The 13,318-nt window shown below is 41.0% G+C and overlaps 1 protein-coding gene across 1 annotated transcript in view; it reads right to left on the reverse strand.

The window, feature by feature from the left end:
- Positions 1–5,051: 5,051 nt before the first annotated feature.
- Positions 5,052–13,318, reverse strand: part of ABCG8 (ATP binding cassette subfamily G member 8) — a 46,029-nt gene continuing 37,762 nt past the window's right edge. The window contains exons 10-13 of the mRNA XM_036751308.1: positions 8,338–8,414; positions 6,074–6,341; positions 5,424–5,551; positions 5,052–5,310 (exon numbers count right to left, since the gene is read on the reverse strand). Coding sequence (XP_036607203.1) covers positions 5,173–5,310; positions 5,424–5,551; positions 6,074–6,341; positions 8,338–8,414 — 611 coding nt within the window. The 3' untranslated portion in view covers positions 5,052–5,172. The remainder of the gene's footprint in view (positions 5,311–5,423; positions 5,552–6,073; positions 6,342–8,337; positions 8,415–13,318) is intronic.

Genomic DNA, 13,318 nt, shown 5'->3' on the forward strand with positions numbered 1-13,318 from the left:
AATGTTTTTTCAGGCTTCTCATCTGCATCAGGTAAACTTGGTATCTACAGATCAACTTTGCATTTTTCTTAGGCCAGGACTTGATTCCTGAAGTAGGATTGGACAGCATTCACCCATTTGGACAACAGTTGTGATTTGACTGTATCCTTTTGAGAGATGTAATCATAAAGACTTGTGGGATTGGCCAGACCCCAGAGGCAGTACCTGGCAATGATGTGATTCATGCATAGCCCCTGAGCACCCAGTCCTTTCAGCTTTGTAGCAACTTGCATAGCTATTGCATAGTTTTCCCTGAAAAGTCAGGTTTGGAGTTTGGTGTTTTTTCAGGGAGGGAGGCAGGGGGCCTGACTATGATGTTTTATATCATAGAGGTAGTAAGTTCCCATAAACTCACCAACTGTATACTAGTAGCTAAGCTAGAAGGAATTTAAGTTCAAGATTCCTAGAAAATGTAAATTACCTTCATAGAGCACATCTTAAACTGAATTTTCTGAGGTGAGTTTTAGGAAAAGGCAAAAATATTCGTGTAGAAAAGCATTGTGTCAGGATAAGCTTTGGGTTTAGAAGAGAGCTTTCAAAGTAATTGTGGATTCTTGTATTGGAGCTTAAGGAGAATTTCCTGCTGTTAATATTGTGAATAAATAGCGTGTATCCAAAACTGAGGAGCAGCTTTATTTTTGTTTTATCCATTATGGGGAATGTATTTGCTAAGAGTCCCTTTCTGTGTTAACATAACCCTCAACAAAAGAATCTGAGCTTCAGAACAGTCACTCCAAGACTGACATCTACTCTGTTGTTCCTTTTCTGGTGATTTTGATGCAAGTAGGGAAATGTTACATTTTAAGGACATCAAAATGCTTTCAGAGCATTCAGCCACTCCTCTCTTGAGAGAAGGAAGCAGAAATCCCCCAGGTTATATTTGGATTATTAATTATATTAATAAATTAGGAGATTCTTAGCTATTATATACAATAATCCTGTATGTCAGGAAGAATAATGAAAGTAGACATTTATACTTAAAAGCATTCTCAATGCACTGATCGTATTGACGAACGTTACACATTTGGTTGGAGCATGTCACCCATCCTTGGGTAGAGATGGGTGGCTTCAGGATACCATTCATATCAGTATCCAGAATGAAGGCACTAACAGATGCTTTGCAGCCTAAAAGGAGAAGTTGTATTTTCCTGGGCTTTTTGAAGGCCTAGCCTCCTGCGAGTGACTAGGATTAGAGACCAGAATATGTTTCATGCCAGGTCAGAATGTACCCCCTGAATCTGGGTGCCCTGAAAGGTACACGCAATTACACCCATACCAGGTGATTCCAGCATCCTAACAACCAGTGTTGTAAAGGGATTCTGTTGAATTTAATCCAACAACTCAATGGGAATCACCCGGCAGTAGAGGTTGGTTTGGTTGGTTATGGCAAAAGTAACTCATGAAATGCTGCTACAGCAGAGTTAATGAGCATTATCTATGGAGCGTTATCTGTCCCAAGTGATGAAATCCCTCAGCTTTCAGACACTTGATTTATTCTGATGATTAAGGCAGTCACCAAGTTTCATAACCTAGTTTCTTATATGTTAAATAAACTCATAGAAAATGGAAGTGTACAGTCTTCAGTTACACTACTATTTAGGCGTGCATGGCAGTCGGACCCTCTCTCATGTCTGATTACAGTTTTCATATTTACATATTGGTGTCTTTCTGACAGACCAATAATCCCATAAATTCAGCAAGTGAAAACAACATCCAAAAGTGTATGTTGAACTGGTAGCTGCAGGGGGTATGAAAATTATGGTAATTTTTAGCTTCTCTATTGTTAGTCATGCACATGAGTGTTTCCAATAGAAATGTATCATGCTTTCAGCGCTGAGCATATTACAAAGCCCACATAATGTAGTCCTGGTACAAATATAGGAAATGGTTGCATTATCAAACACAATATAGTCACTTAGCCTTTTTTTTTTGACAGAGGAAAGGAATAACCTGATCTGAAGGGAGCTACAGTATTTGACCAAATTAAACCATGCCATAAGTACAACGTATCAGCCTTTCTCAGTAGGAAGCCATCCTCAGAAGGGGGCAACAACCTTTTAGCCACATGTTCGGCAAACCAGAGAATTAGTCATTGGGTTGTTCTGTTGGGTTGTGTGACAGTGCCCCAAGGGTCATGTGCATCACTCCCCACATCCTTTTGAGGACTGTTGTATTCTTAAGTCGTACTTCTGTTTCTCCCCATGTCACGTTCTTAGTGTTAGGTTTATGTTCACTAACTATAATTTGAAAATGCTGCTGCTATCTCAGAGTCTAGGTTTCCTCTCCTGAAAAGTGAAGGGCCCTAGCTAGATGACTTCTCAGGGCCCTTTCAGCTTTGAATCAATATACTGTCTCTAAGTGATGCTAATTGGGATTTAAAACCACAGTCTACTACGCTGCAGGCCTGGCTGAATGGCCTCCTGCCTTCTAATAGGGAGACTAATGCAGCTAGCTAGGAGAGAATAATAAAAGCTCCCATTTCTAAAACACTAAGCTTTATGAAGCGATTTCCCCACAATATTCCCGAAGGTAGAGTAGGATAAAATTGGTCTCTTCTCCTCCCCACTCCTTCCATTTACAGATGAGGGAGCTGAACACAGTGTATAACTTGCCAGCCAGAGAACAGAAGAGCCAGGGGGCAATTGAAAGCCAGGACCACAAACCTTTTCTGCACTTAATGGGGGAGCTAGCAAAAATAAATGATTTTGCAGTAACAGTCTTAAAAGCAGCTTTGTGAAATGGGGAAAAGGTAAAGTTTTGCAACTTGATGGTATTTGTACAAAATGAACTAATATATAAATGGCCTTGCAAAGAAAATCTGAGAAGTGTTAATATCACCAGCCTTTAAAGGAGTTAATTTTTCTTAACATTTCAACCTAACACTTAAATATTGTAGCCTTCATTAATAGTTATTGACACTGGGAACTGTTCTTTGGTTTTCTGGCAAAAATGAAAATGCATTGTCTCAGAGCACTGGGTTTGGTGCATTTCTGCTATTTGCACACCAGGGCTGGCTCTGGCTGGATACAAATTGCTTTCTGATGCTAGTGGACAGGGGCAGTCATTTAACTTCTGTTTGGCTTGTTTACATAGGCTGTATGTGCTCACATAGTCAGGCATTGTTTGTGAGAAGGTTCCAGATGTTTACTTCAGCAACAGAAGATGTTTGCTTTCCTGTTTGGTTGACCCAGTCCAGCATCCTTTTATGCTTACAGATGCATTAGGTAGCAGGTAGCCTCTCCAGGCCACACTGATAGCTGACGAAATGCTGGCTGTGAGTTTGCCATACTGCTCGTTTTTCTCAGTCAGGCATTGCTGACAGCCCAGGCCCGGAAGTCAGGCTCTGAACAAAAAGAAGAAAAATAGAGCTCTAAGCTGCTGCCATGAGAATGACTAATTTAAGACCCAATGAATCATCAATACCAGCTTCCATGCTAACATGTGTTAGGCAGATTTAAGTACCATTGCTGATACTACCAAAATCGTGGCAGCCGTTAGAAAGAGTATAAGGAAAAAGAAGAGCATGAGTTACTGCCCAGCCACCAGTAGCATACTTAAGAAGGGCAAGGAGGTTGTGTTGGATGTACAATGAAGGAGGGACATAGAGAACTGCCAGGTCAGACCTAGAGCATTCACCAGCACCTACCTAGTCATGACTGTCAACTGACCAAACCCACCTTGGGCATCTTTTCTCACAGCTTCAGTTTCTTTTGGAAAATGTGGGGATTCGACTAGATAGTGTAAGATCCCTTCCAGCCCTGACATTCTGTGATTCTAAAAGGGCACAGATTTGGGAAAGTGATTCTCCATCACCACTATTCCCCCCCCCCCCCCCCCCCGCCACTCTCCCCATACATACCTGCAGATTAACTTTGAAGGGTGTGATAAGAACCCCCTGTCTCAGTCTGAAGGTATGGCTTAGAAGGTGCACTTGCTAGTTTATGCTTACCTATTCAGCAAAATGGGAACCAATTCCTGCAGCTTGGGATGTTTCACATCTTTTCTGTGTGAAATGGGGATCCTAAGAGGTACATGACAACAACAAATAGCTCACTTTATCACAACCGCCCTGGGACGTAGGTGCTATTACAACCCGCATTTTATAGATGCTGAGGCAAACGGGCTGGATTTGAATTCAGGTCTTGCTGATTCCAAGCCTAGAGTTCCATCATCTACAGGACCACTTAGCTGCCTACATACTTGTGTTTGTGTTCAGGGGCTTAGTATTTATCTGGCATTGTTGGGGAATAAAGTGTTCCACATAAGTAAAATAGAATTGCCCATGGGGGTGGGGGGGAGGGGAGCGGATCCTACAGTACATTAAAGGATCACAGATTTAGAAATGGAAGAGCCTGACACAGAGTCCAATCCCCTCATTTTACAAATGAGGAAACATCCAGAGAAGTGACTTTCCCAAGAGAACACCCGAAGTGACAGAATCAGGATTTGAACTCATATCCTTACTCCAAAGCCAGCGCTCTTCATTATACCATTATATAATCTCTAAACCCCAAATCCCTTATACAAGTCTTGGTGACATGGGCTTAGCCACCTCCTCTGCTACATACATATTCTTTCATCCTTCAGTTAAATGGCTGGGAGACTTATTACCCTTCTCAGGTCACAGTTTCTCAGTGATATGTTTTACAAGATAGATTTTTTTTTAACCTGAAGATTATTTCTAGGGGAAAAACTATATATGCATAATATTTTTTCTAGGTTTCCATTTGGTCCCATCTTATGTTTCAAAGTAATAGGAGGAACCTATCCAGATGTGGTTTGTCCACATCTTGTACCTAGGTAAATATATAGGCCCAGAGGAAAATAAAGCTAATTTTGATAAGCTTCACCAAATAGACACATCGATGCTCCAATAAACAGGATATCAGTCCAAAGATTTGAAATTGACTTTCAACTGTCTTTATTCTGCTGCCATCCTGTGGCTTGCAAGTACCACTGCATCATCTTATGGTCCAGAGGATGAAGATCAGCCCTTTGGATGGTGAGTCTCTGGGCTGCTCTTTATCCAGTAGGAATCTTTAGGAAAGGACTTCTCAGTGGAGAGGTAGAGTTAGTGACATAGCTCAAGTCCACACCATAACCTGCAGCATATTCCAGGTATTCAGCCTTTTATCACCAATCTTGGCTTGTTTTCTGCTTGATAAACCTTAGGGACAAATAGTACAAGATAATGAAGGCAATACTGAGGCCAGTGATTATAGCATAGCTAACATACAGTGGTTGTGAATTCAGATCCAGAGCATCAACTATCTGTGGGCAAAAACATAAGAGAAATGTTACTGCAATCATCTTTTTAAAGCAAAACCAACTTTTTTTTTAACTTTATTTTTTTTTAAAAAGTTAAGATCACGGATATTACTCACAAGTTTTCCTTGTATTGGGATGGTAATGTTTCCAACCTGCATCATGTAAGTGATTCCATTAAATTGAATCTGCATTAATCCTTCATAACACCATCGGAGAGAGGATACTGCGGAAATCCAAGCTGGTACTGAGAATAAGAAATTCCCCATTAGGCTTGAAATGTACTTCCCTAGATACTTTTAAGGCCAGAGCAAAATCCGACCAGGAAAGTAAATCAATAAACACCTCATGGGGTCAGGTTGTTGGCAGTGAGAAAGTTGAGTCAAGAAATATCAGACAGCTCTCTTGGTTCAAGTAAGAAACTCCATCGATACTTGTTCCTGAAAGCAGAACCTGTCAAAGCGGCAAACTCATAAGATTTCATCTAGAGCTGGAAGGAACCATAGAAATCATGAGGAACCTGCGACCACAGACATTGTCGTTGCCTGAGATTACACAAGTAGCGAGTGGCAGAAGAATCTGAGTCTGAGCCCTATAGGCTGTGAGTGATGGGAAGGACATTTCCTACATTTTACCACCCGTAGCAATGGGAAGCAATACCCATTTATTTGGATTGTAATCTAAACCACCAGCCTGGGGATCAAAGTACAAGGTAAGTAGAAGTCCCACCCACTTCTGTTTTGAGGGGAGACGATGGTTGTTGCCTTACCTGTCCATAGGTTGTCTATGTTTATTATGAAGCCCCCTGCTAGGTAAAACGAGTTGAACAGAGCATTGACCATGAAGTAGGACATGTGGAGAGTTGGCAGCAAGGCCGCACACCAGAGCGCCATGGTCCGACAGCAATAGACCACAAGCCAGATCATCAAGAAGCTCAGGATGAAGTGTTCTGGATCGGGTCGGAGGTTTGCTAGCCAATAGATCGGAATCGCATGAATGATCACGTAAGCGCAGTGCTCTGGAAGCTCTCCCAAAACCTGGTAAGAAACGGATCATGGGTTTAAAACAGAGTGGATCCTTGTTTTCTTTAGGGAGGAAAAAAAATAATAGGAAACAATTCACCAGGATTCACAAGAGTAAAATAGACTTTTGTTTTTATGGTATGATTCTGAACCATGAAGTGGTTTCCTGTTTGTGACCCTATCGGCTTCCTTAACGTGTGACTCTCAAAACCGTAGCTATCCAAACCTTACTAATTTGGACATTTCCTAGCTGGTTGACCCTGGGCAAATCACAAACCTCTTTTTGCCTCAGTTTCCTCAACTGTACAATGGGGATAATAATGGCACCTACTTCATAGGATAGGTATGAGGATCAAATGAGATGATGTTTCTAACAGCGCTCATCACAATGTCTGGTACGTAGTAGGTACTATAGAAATGCTTATTCCTTTCCCTTCCTTCCCATTTGTGATCTTTCAACTTTTACTTGGAAGATCCCTCCACCCCAACTTTTAGCCCTTCCTCTGGTCATTCACTCCCAGAATTTCCACTTTAGGGAGGCACCCTTCATTCCTCTCCAGCCTCTGCTCCTGACTCCCCAGACTTCTTTCCCCAACTTACCTCCAAAGGGGTGCCCCTCCCCCTGCTTTTCAGCTTTTTATTTGTTGCCTTTCCCTATTCAAATGTATGCTCCTTGAGGACAGGGGCTGTCTTTCTTTCTGCTTGTATTTGTACCCCCAACACTTAACACAGTGCCCAGCACATCATGAGCAAATGTTTTTTGACTTGTTGACTTAGAGCCTGGGCTAAAATTCATCTTTCCTTTATAATTCATCTTTGTACTCTCTGTCATGCTGTCTCTCCCATTTGAATGGAAGCTCCTTGAGGGGGAGGGACTGTGTTTTTGCTTCCCGTATATCCCCAGTTGCTTATCACAGTTCCTGGTACCATAATGAATGTTTGTGGAATTGAGTGAACAAAAGGTTGAGGGGGAGGTTTGCATTCTGAAGCATCTAAAAAAGCATTCCCCTTACACACACACACACACACACACACACACACACACACACACACACACACAAGGCCCTCTTCAGGGCTTTTCAAAATCTGATTACACAGTTTTCTTATCCATCCAAGTGACATTTCTACCCCTTCACACAGGTAATCTGATTCCACTAGAACCAACTCACTAAGCATCTGCTATGCTTGTAGTTTCTCTCTGTCAGGCACTATGCAAAAGAAACAGCCTGCCTTCAGAGCTTCCGCTCTATTGGGGGACTAGAACGATACAAATGAAAACAATATTAATTGGAAAAATGTCTTCTAGTTTAGCCAGGCCTTCTCCTTACCTCTCAGCCAGTTCAAGTTAAGAAGGTTTTACTATGTAATCTTGAAAAAAAAAAAAAAAGGAAGGAAGAAAGAAAGAAAGAAATGCCAAGCTCTGCAAAGACTCCTTTTTCGGACTATCCTTTCTGTAACTGCTGAAAATTCAATCCAGGAGAATACAAAATCCTGGATGGTTATTTAGCACAATGTCTTACTCATAGCAGATCCTTGCATGCTTGCCGGATATATTTGAATTGCGAAGGGCACTGCTTCTCCAAGTGTGCAATAGATTATAACATTCCCTTTGCTATTTGGTTCCACATATCTTTGTCTTAGGTTCAGAAAAAATGTAGCATTAATATAATTTCTATATAATTTAACTTGGGGTAACTAAGTGGTATAGCGGATAGAGTGCCAGGCTTGGAATCAGGAAGACTCAATCTTACTGAGTTCAAACCTGGTGCATTAGTTGTGTGACCCTGGGCAAGTCACTTGATCAGTTTCCCCATCTGCGAAATAAGCCAGAGAAGAAAATGGCAAACCACTCCTGTATCTTTGCCAAGAAAACTCCAAATGGGGTCACTAAGTGTCAGACACAACTGAAATAGCTGAAAAACACAACGACAATGTGATAGCAATCCAGACACTAATCCAGCCCACTTAATATGCAGGCAGGCACACTGATGCACACCTAGAAATGGGTTACCTTAGCAAAGAAATATGGGCCAGCAGAATACATCCCATCTTCAAGTTCATGATAAAGCATTGCCCTTTCAGAGTGACCTAAAGGAAGAAGAAAAATGAAGCTAATACAGAATGAAATGTTCAAAATTACTAATAACTGTCTCTGGAAATAGCCTTTAATACAACTAAAATAGAACCACTTCATTTTTAGACATCTTGACAATCTCTTGTTTTTATATTAATATCATTTACAGATATGCCCCCCAAACACACAACACACCCCCCATTGAACATTCTCTTGTAACAAAAACATGAAAAAACAAGACAGTGAACTTGTTACACTTGTATGTTACACTCTCCTGTAACTTATATGTTAACTTGTATATAACTTGTATCTCCTGCCGTAGTTGCCCTGGTAGAATGTAAAGTCTTTGGAGGCAGAATGGAATGTTCCATTTTTATCCCTCCCCAGAAGAGTGCTGGCACATGGAAAGTCTTCAAGGCGTGCTTACTTCCCCATAGAGAGAAAGGAAGCATTTATTTCGTGTCTGGTTCTCTAGGACAAAGATTACTTATTGCATTACTCACAATTTGGCCTCCTTTTGGCTTTGATTTATATCATTGAGGTCATCATGTATGTGGTTCTCCTAGTTGTTTATTTTACTCTACATCTTTAACTTCCTTATAATTTCCTTGGGATATGTGCCCTATAGTAAGGTCACTGAGTCAAAGATTATGAACTGTTCAGTCACTTTTCTTACACAGAGTATTTCCAATGTTCAGACCGATCCACAGGTCTAATGACAGTGTATTAACATGCCTATTCTTTCCTTGTTCTCTAACCTTGGCTATTTGGATTTTTTTTATCATCTTGTTGTGTTTTCTGTCATCTTCTTTATGCTAATTTGCTAGCTATAAGGTAAAACTTCTGTAGTTTTCATCTGTATTTCTCATATTAATGATATGTTGCATTTTTTGTAATTCTTGACTGTTTAAAATTCTCTTTTTTTGAAAAGCGACCATTTATTAAAACCAATACAAGAGTATGAAAAGAGGGAGAAAAAGAGGAAGGTGGTAGAAGGGGAGAGAATGAGGTCTGCATTGGATGTCAGTTGTGGAAACACATAAATGCCTATTTTTAAACATTTACATTTAGAAGTTGTAACATACACAATTTTCCTTTAAAAAAAATTAGCCAGACTTGGCCAAAATCAAACCAAGAAAGCATACCCCAAACTCCCCCACAAAACAAAGGCCATTAAAAATTCAATCTCCCATTTTCCATCCAGACATCTGGCTCCAGATTGTGATCCGATCTGCTTTGGATGGTAAAGAAAGCTACCATGAAGCCTGGTGCCAAGAGATGCGTCAGCCTCTTGGGCCGACCTGGTGCCCAGTCTGGGGGGACGGCTGGGAGGGGCTACAATGCCAGTACTGAAGTTCTCATTCCTGGCCTGTGGCAGCTGAGCACTCTCCATTGTCCAGACTTCCCGTGGGCTGTGCTTGGCATTTCTGATGCTGGACGAAGAGTAAGGAGAAAAGTCCGTGTAACACAAAAAGGAACATGTAACAGCAGCAAGGGGCCAAGACCTTGTGCTTTTTCGTGGGTTACAGATCCAGGGATGAGGGTAAGGGAAGGAAAAAATGGGACTTGTTGGGGACAGGAACTGGATGAACCCCCTGGAACTGAGAAAGAGCAAGGCCCGTAAGCCCATGTCTGAGAAAACAAAATGGGGCCCAGAGAAGCCATTCCAAACCAGACCAGTAAAAACATCAGGTCCGCATTGTGAACCCTAGGGAAGAGAGATAATAGATGCTGAATATAATGGCTTGGATGAAACATTAGGGAGCATCCACACTCTGGTTTGGGAGTGTTAAATGTAACAATACTCTAAAAATGGTTATTTCCAATGTGGGAATATACATATTCTTCCCTTACATAAGAAATAGGAAGGGGAGGCACACAAGATCCCAGGAGGAAGCTTGGGAACGGATTCCATAAAGATGGTGGTAAGGATGTTGCTGTCCTAAGATCAGATCAGTTGTAAATGTATGGATATAGTCAAGAAAGAATGGAATCAAAACCGTTGGGGTCATTTCTGCTCCTGGGGCAGCCTGGGCCTCTTTTCTCAGAACATGGGTACTAGAATCCAAATACAAGAGAAACACCCCTACCTTCTCTGTGGAAAGACAAAGAAAGTGCCTCCCCTTCTTACAATTCCACAATTATTTCTTGGCTATTTGACTCCAACATTTATGAAAACACTGTCAACATCTGAATTAGCAGCTTTGATGAAAGGGTGACTGGAGGGACAGGGGAGTATGGGATACACAGAAAATTGGCTTGGGTTGTTAAGTCATTCCACTCGTGGAGACAGTTCAATGAGGACTGAAGCCTGGGCCAGGCTTAAGACTTCAGCTCCCAGCATCCTCCACCCAAAGATCCTAAGTACTTTTTGAGCAACTGGCAATGCCTCACACCCCTGTGAGGTAGGTCAGTATTATTGCCCCCATTTAGCCGATGGGGGAACTGCAGCAGCAAGAGAAAATGACTTGCCCAAGGTCATCCATTATGAGTCAGTTGAGGGGGGTCAGCAGACACCAGACCTAGCATCCACACCCAACTCCTGTGCCACATCATACATGATTAGGCTACTTCCTAGAGTGGGCCTTGGACTCTGAAGGTTTGCATGATAGCAATGCGTGCAGGTATACCTCCCTTTGCACGAAAGATGTTCTCAAACAACAAATGTTGAGCACCTACCGAGCACCTCGGACAGGTGAGGAGCTAAAGGGCACAACAGATTAGTCCTTGCTCCTAAGAACTCTCTGGTAAAGCTGTGCATGGGTTTTTAGGCAATCAAATATTTTAGACTCAGCAGGCGTTGTTTTTTTTTTCCTTTTTTGCTATTTAAAGAACCCTTTGGTAAGGTGAAAAATTATTGCCCTACCCCCATTCAACTCCAATTTATTTGCCTTTAACATCTATCATTTATGATCAGGCCTGCTTAAATCAAGGCAAACCTGCACCAAGAATTGGGGGCAGGGAAGTGGATCAAGTCACTGATTCTTCAGGGCGCTACAGTGAAAGGCTGCAGGATCAGAAATCATGTGCTAGTCAGAAACCAATAGGTGAGAAGATGCTTCTTTTGAGAGGGAGGATGAAGAGCTTGACAGTGGTGGTCTCTGTAGTGCTCTGAGCTGCCAGGTCCTTAAAGAAGGCTGGCATTGTGAGTCATAAAATTCTCCTTTCAAAAATAACATTTAGTATAACTCCTTAATTTTCTCCCCTTTCCCCAAGAGAAGATTGTCCCCCGCCAAACTTTCCTATTTCCGTCAAAGACACCACCACTCCTCCAGTCTCCTGCTTCTATAAGCTCAGAATTCTTCTTGGCGCCTTATTCTCACCTACCCCACAGAGCCACTTAGTTGCCGTGGTTGATTCTGCCTCCCCATCATCTTCCCCATCCATCCCCTTTTCTCTGCTTACATAGCTACCACTATAATTCAGGTCCTTACTTCCTCTGGCATGGATTATGATTGTACTCAGGTCTTTACACCACTCCAATCTATTCCCCACATAGCTAGCTGCCAAAGTGATTTTTCTTAAATGCAGATCTGAGCATCTCACTCCCCTCCTCAATAAACTCCAGTGGCTCCCTACTACCTCTAGGATAATGTTAACATTTCTATTTGACTTTTAAGGCCCTTCACAACTGTGATATATAAATGTAAGGACCCCAACCTATGTTTCCAGTTATCTATTCCCCTTCCCATATTCTCTATTGTAGGCAAACTGGACTTCTCAGTTCCTCACAAATGGCATTCAGTCTACCAGATCCATGTTGGTTTTGGCATCAGCCATTCCCGATTCTTGTAATACACTCCCTCATCGCTTCTGTCTCACAGATGTTCCCAACTTCCTGCCAGACATAGCTCAAGCACACAAAGATTTCCTGATCCCCCCAACTGTTGATTGCCTACCTGTCTAACATGCATTTAACTTTATTAATTTATTTATTCATATTTGTTTTTATTTTATTTTGCATTTATTTGTATTTATTTTGCATTTATTCTACATGTGTTCATTCTGCATATACATACATATTCTATGGGAAGGATAATAGTCTGTTTTATGTTCTACATTCTATGGGGAAGATAACATAATATATATATATATATACATACACATACATTGTGTGTATCCATTATTTTGTATGTATTAGTGTTTATAACATATATGTATATATGTTATATACACATTTTACATGGTGTATATATGTATGCATGCCTATATACACATTATGTTATGACATATAATGTGCATATACCTTTACATACACATATGACAGATGGCCTCCTGGCTATTCCATGAACAAGGCACTCCATCTCTCAGCTCAGGCTTTGAGCATTCTCTCTGGCCGTCCCCAAAGCTTGGAACACCCTCCCTCTTCCACTCCAACTACTAATGTCTCCGACTTCCTTTAATTCTCAACTAAAATCCTGTCTTTTGTTGGAAGACTTCCCTGACCCCTCTTTATCCTATATATAACTTGTTTTGCATGTATTTGTTTGCATATTGTCTCCCTCATTAGACTGTAAACCCCATGAGGGCAGGGGCTTTTTCCTCTTTTTGTATCCCTAGTGCTTAGCACAAAAATTTTTTGATTGATAGATACATATTATATACATTTTATAATATGTATAGGATGTATACATGCATAATAAATACTATGTACATAGTATTTATTACATGTGTCTATAATGTATATGTATATATATGCATGTTGTGCATATGTTCTATAATGTATATAGACATGTTATACATTGTACATACATATAATGTTATCTTCCCCCAGAATGTATATTGATGTATATTATCCCCAAATAATGTATATGTAATATGTGATACATAATAAGTATCACGAACACATATACACATAGAACACAGGCTCTTTGAAGTTAAGGAAGGATTGATTGTTCCTTTCCTATTCATCTCCAGC

The sequence above is a fragment of the Trichosurus vulpecula genome, chromosome 3, assembly GCF_011100635.1.
Source record: "Trichosurus vulpecula isolate mTriVul1 chromosome 3, mTriVul1.pri, whole genome shotgun sequence".
Taxonomy (NCBI): domain Eukaryota; kingdom Metazoa; phylum Chordata; class Mammalia; order Diprotodontia; family Phalangeridae; genus Trichosurus; species Trichosurus vulpecula.